The 6,035-nt window shown below is 34.2% G+C and overlaps 1 protein-coding gene across 1 annotated transcript in view; it reads left to right on the forward strand.

Moving 5' to 3' along the window:
• LOC126036539 (long-chain fatty acid transport protein 6-like) overlaps positions 1 to 5,600 on the forward strand; it is a 39,895-nt gene extending 34,295 nt beyond the window's left edge. The window contains exons 8-10 of the mRNA XM_049796467.1: positions 594 to 691; positions 2,711 to 2,841; positions 4,896 to 5,600. Coding sequence (XP_049652424.1) covers positions 594 to 691; positions 2,711 to 2,841; positions 4,896 to 5,072 — 406 coding nt within the window. The 3' untranslated portion in view covers positions 5,073 to 5,600. The remainder of the gene's footprint in view (positions 1 to 593; positions 692 to 2,710; positions 2,842 to 4,895) is intronic.
• The last annotated feature ends 435 nt before the right edge of the window (positions 5,601 to 6,035 follow it).

Below are 6,035 nucleotides of genomic sequence, written 5' to 3' on the forward strand. Positions count from 1 at the left end.
TTCAGATTTTTTCATTAAAAAACATGGACATGCAGAATAGAATAATACTGTTCTATTTGTTTTCAACCAGAAGTGTTCAGTTTATTACTATTGTGATGTAGTTTATAATGCTCTTGAAGTAGATAACAGGTGCTGCATTTTGTAGAAAGTGTTCCTGTGGAGCTGGATAGTTCATTTCCAGAATGTTTTGTAGGAATTACAGCTCTTTGTACAGTCCTTCCAGTAAGCATTGTAACTAGTGATGGTTTTGCAGTGAGCAAGGAAATTGGATACTAAGTGGAAAAAAATGTATCAAATAGTAAAGACTGGTCACATTTGATACATTTAGATACATGTCAAAATTTGGAAGACTCTTACATCAGATTATGATAAGCTTTCATTGTGCTATATAGTGACAGCTAATATCCAGTACCATTTGAATTTCAAGCGTTGTCTTCTGGTGATCAGATCAATATACCAATGTGACAAGTGGGAGAAAATTTGAGGTGGTGTTAGTCTGAAATTAATGGAGTTCCTACTAAAGTTAATGTTTTTTTAAAGAGGAGGTGTCCGTATGTTTTCATGGGATTAAATTATTTTTCTACATGTTTTAGATGGAAAGGGGAGAATGTTGCAACTACAGAAGTTTCTGATGTCATTGTAATGTTGGACTTCATACAAGAAGCAAATGTGTATGGTGTATCTGTGCCAGGTAAAAGAAGCTTTTGCTGTATATTTTTCTTCCCCTAGGTTAGTTGTTAACCCTCATGACTCTTTTATTTCATGTTTTAAACTGATGAATCACTTCTGATTGAGTCATCTGTTTAATACCTAACTAAAATGTAGATGTAGATAATGAAAATACTACCAGATTGTGAATGAGCCAGTGAACCATGCATTTTTATGTGTATGCAGTGATATGTATTTTTGAAAAGTTACCTTTCATGAATTTGTGATAGCTACATAATCTAAATTAAAGTTTAAAGATTTATTAAATTCACATCTGTGGAAAATGCACACATCCATGTGTCAAAATAAAATGTCAGCAAGGTAAGAATTAAAGCAACTCTAAAGGAAAGTAAGTGTATGAAGACATTTTTCTGTCTTATTTCACTTTTCGTGTAGCCTCATAAACCATCTGTAAACAGATACATTACAAAACCAAGGACAAGGTGAAAAATGAAATGAAGAGACAAATAAATAAATTATTAAGAAAGAAAATATATTAATTTCTTTTTAATAATTATTTTTTTTGTTAATTTTCATGAGATCATCAGGGCTTGATTCCCACTTGTGCTAAGTCTTTTTTTAAAATGCATACTAGGTCTGTCTGGGATAGAGATAAGTTTGTTTATAGGAGTCTGTATAGTGCTGTATTCTCATTGGTGCTGTTGATAACTGACCAACGCTTGGCTATTGCTGAGCAAAGCTTGCACAGTATCCAGGCTTTTGCCCTGCAGCGAGTATGCTGGGGGCGGGCAAGAAGTTGGGAGCAGACGTAGATAGGACAGTGGGCCCAAACTGACCAGAGGGATATTCCATGTCATATGATGCCATGCTCAGTAATAAAAGCTTGGGGAAAGGAAGAGGGTGAGATGTTTGTGGTGATGGCATTTGTCTTCCCAGGCAGCCACCACATGTGCTGAATGAGGCCCTGCCCTGTAGAAAGAAGCTGAACATCTGCCTGACAATGAAAAATAGTGAATGAAGTCCTGATTTTGCTTTGCTTGTCCATGCAGCTTTTGCTTTCCCTGTTAAACTACCATTATCTTGATAGATGAGTATTCTTGCTTTCCTTCTATTCCCTTCTCATGCCATGGGAGAAGGGAGTGAGTGAGAAGCTGGCTGGATGTTTGGTTGTTGGCCAGGATGAACCCACCACAAAATCATAAGAGTTTAAAATGTGAAAAAGGTGTCACTTACCTCTAGTTTAAAGCCACACAAGAAAGACCATAATAAAGAAGACTGACTGAAAATCAGACTCAAAAATATGAGAGCTTCAAATTTCCTGTACAACATTTGCCTGCAGATTCCTATCCAGTTTAGGCAACTGTCTTGATAATTGCACTTAAACATAAAGAAATCAAGTTCCTTACAGATTTTGTAGCATTAGCAAAAAAAAATATAAAATGGAATGGAGACAAAAGATAAGGTTGGCAGAATGTCTCTGCTGTTACCACTAACTGATGGTTGAAGTGTGCAGTTATTTTTGATTGCTGGAGTTCATTGCTTTTAGATTTTACCCATTTTGGTCTTTCCCATAGACCCACAGTGCTCTCTTTCCAGACAAACCAGGAAGAACTTTTAATCTCTGTTAACAACATTCAGATCCACAGTTTGAGAGAAGATACTGGCAAGAGAGAAAGACTAAAACTGAAGGGAAGACATAATTGGTTAATCCAGGAAAGAGGCTCAGCACTCTTGTTTTTGAGAGAGGAATGGTGTTGATGGTTTTCCACATTTATTGATTAATATTGAGCATGGGACTCCATTTACTCTTACCTGCCAAACTCATTTACAGCATTATTGCTTAAGTGATCACTTGAGTGACTCCAAATATATGTAATAGCATATAAAATATGAATTTAATTTTCCAGCTTTACTGCAACTCAGAAGATGGTATATGACTGTCAGTTTACTAATGCACTACAGTTCTTTTTTGTAAGGTTCATCACTAAAATGTCAACTTTATTCACATTTCAAAATTCTCCTCTCACTTCCTTTCTCCCAGATCATGAAGGAAAAGCAGGAATGGCCTCTCTTATTTTAAAGCAGAATACATCATTAGACTTGGGGCAAATGTATAAGCAAGTTGTGACCTATCTACCAAGTTATGCTTGTCCTCTTTTTTTAAGAGTGCAGGTAAGCTGCATTATTGCACAGTGCATAAAACATCTACATCATTTGAACACAGAGACGGCTAAATGAATAACAGAGAATGCTTGTTGATGTATCAGTTGATTAGTTTTAGAACTGGTCCTGTTTTCTGTCTTCATTAATGGAGTCCTGGGAAAGGCATTACACAAAAAGTCAGTAAATTTGCAGATAATGTTAAAACAGGAGGAATTGTACAAATGAGTAGAGATAGGGATCATACCAAAGGATTTAGGGAGATTAGAAGCATGAACATGGGAAAACAAAAAGATTCAGATTAGTAAATTGTGAACAATTGCATCTGGAGAAAATAATCTAAAATCCATTTTATTCAATAGAAATGAGAAAACAGAGAGAAGTAGAGCTAAAGCAGGAGACACCAATTGTGCACAATAAATGAAATGTTATTTGCTGTGTAATATAATGACAAAAGTTAAAGCATTTGAAAAGGTACTAGGTAAATTGAAAAGGTGAATTAAAAATGTACATTATTATTGTCACCATCATAATCATCAAAGTCATCCCTATTTGTGTACTAGTACTTTGCTGTAGTAACTGTCGAATTTGGGGAAAAAAAATAGTCCCTCCCCCAAAGAGTTAAAAATGTAAATGTAGTACAATGGACTACATATGGCTAGAAAAAATGGGAGAGTATAGCAAACATAAAATACTGGTCATCACAATAGGTAAAGTCCAAGGAGCATAGTCATTTCTGGTAAGTGTTTTGAAAACATCATGACAAAGGCAAATAGAAAAATGTTTTTGAAGATACCTATGAAGGAAGTCTCATAAGTCTGAGGAGAAGATGAAAAAAATAATAATTGTTTGAAAAGAGAAGATGAGCTATGGAAAGTTGTTCCCTGGGCCAATCAGAAATTGAATACTGATTCAGAATAAAGGGGGGGAAAGGAAAAGGTTATGAAGGACCTTGAAATTGAAATATATGTATATCTATACATCTCATAAGTCCAGGAAGATAACCTTTCGCAGCAGCTTTACAAGCAAGTTTACACTTCAGAATGTTGCAGTGGTCAGTTTACAAAATTATAAGAACCTAGTCTAGATTTATTGCTATACAGATGTACAAAAAACCTTTATGCTGGACAGAATGTATCTGAATCTTGGACATAGCCTGGATATTAAGTATCTGGAACTTTGATTAGAATTTAAATGCCTACATTACAGATGAATTGCTGTTAGTACTGCTGTTGTTAACGAAGAAAGAAGGCAGTGGGTGGAAATTTGAAGGAAAAAATTAAAAACCTTCTGAGTGTGATCTGACATGTAGTCATACTTCAGAAGATGTCAGCATGTTTCTTAGACCAACCAAAGCAGGTAGATAGAATCTGGAGGTAGATCTGGAGTAGATACAACAGCTCTCTGAGTTGTTGGAGATAATACTTAATTTTTCATTTTCAGAAATTGTTCACATATATATAAAAATGTAAAGACAGAAGACAAGATAATGGAGAGAGGTCATAAAGTGGGGCAGAAAAGACTCTTACTAGAGATGCCTCTCACTACTTTTTCCAAGGGACACAGTGACACTGAAAAGAAGCTTGAAAACATTGTAAATATATCTGGTAAAGATCCACCTTTATTTGGACCTGGCTGAGTATGAGTATGGCTGATTTAGTACATGATTCTTTCAACCCTTTAATTGAGGTGACAATAATCATAGATACAGAGAATTTCCTGATTTTTTTTTAAGTGAGAGTTTCTTGATAATGACAGTTTTTACTTTCAGATTCTTTACAATGTGTAGTTTCATAATGCACACAAATGAAGAACCTAGATTGTCTTGGCCAGGCTGAGGCTACACCAGATGAGACACTGTGATGAGACACAGCACAGCGATGCAGAAAGCAATGGGCTGTAACTTTTTTCCACCATGGTCCATGGCAGCACAAAAGTTCTAGTCTTTCAGCGTAATGAGAACAGTATTAACCTTCTATCAAGTAAGATTTTCAAAAACAAATGTGAATGTGAGCAAAAGAAAAGAAGCTCTTCTATTGAACAATAAATCTTTCTCTCTTCTATAGGAAAAAATGGAAATGACTGGAACATTCAAACAACAGAAATTTCGACTGGTGGATGAAGGTTTTAATCCATCTACGATTACTGATCCTCTTTATTTTTTAGATAATTCTAAGAAAGCATATGTCTTGTTAACCAAAGAAGTACATGAGATGATCTTATCTGGGAAAATGAAACTTTAATTAACCTTCTAATAGACTATTAAGGGACAGTCTATACAAGGTACTGTATGAGAAAACATTAACATTAATTACTAGTATTTATATGTAGTTATCCAGAATAATATTTTATATACTTGATATTTATGTTCAGGTATGTCTTGTATCTTTCCTCACTTGGTCATTGTTATTCACTAATCATTTTTTACCTCTTGAGACCAATATCTAAGTAAATTACCTGTAAAACGTAACTGAAATCAATTTTATCTTAATTTTGGAATATAAATGCTGAGTCTGATAGTTTTTCTTAGTACTAAATGAACATGAATGATATGTGGTATGAAACATAGTTAAAAAAGATTCAACATATAAATATATTGTGACACAAGTTGTTGTTTCTAGAGAGAGAAAATATTCCAGTAACATTTTTTAATGTAGTTTACATATCACATATACTTCTGAATGTATATTTTAAGAAATAAAGACTTGACAGTGGCTGAAAGAGAAAACAGCTCTTCTGCAGAGGACTTTTCTGATGGAAATTAAGATGAAAGAAAGCCCTCCAAACAAACCCAAAACTTAAGAGGTTTATACTAACATCACTGCTGAGATTTTTTTGTCATAATCCATGCTCTTTCATTTGCTAAACCGGCTGTTTGGAGTGTCAAATTCTGAAGACAGAGCAAAGTTTTGTGAAATGTTTAGCAGCAGATCAAGAATAGGCAGAGAAAATGTGCACACTTAATGGGGAAAATTGCTTCTATAGCATAAAAAGAATTATTACAGCACTTTATGTCTTGCATATTGACTAACAAATAGCTTCCTCGCTCATTAATGACTGCCAGAGATCATTATTTTATAAGTATAAAATATAGCAGAAAATTTAAAATTCTAAATCATATGTTTTAACACATTGCTTTTTAAAAGTTTTAAAATACAGTATAAGGTTATTTAAATCAAATTCTGTACTGTCTCAGTTTGTTTTAA

Source organism: Accipiter gentilis, chromosome Z (genome assembly GCF_929443795.1).
Source record: "Accipiter gentilis chromosome Z, bAccGen1.1, whole genome shotgun sequence".
In the NCBI taxonomy this organism is placed as follows: Eukaryota; Metazoa; Chordata; class Aves; order Accipitriformes; family Accipitridae; genus Astur; species Astur gentilis.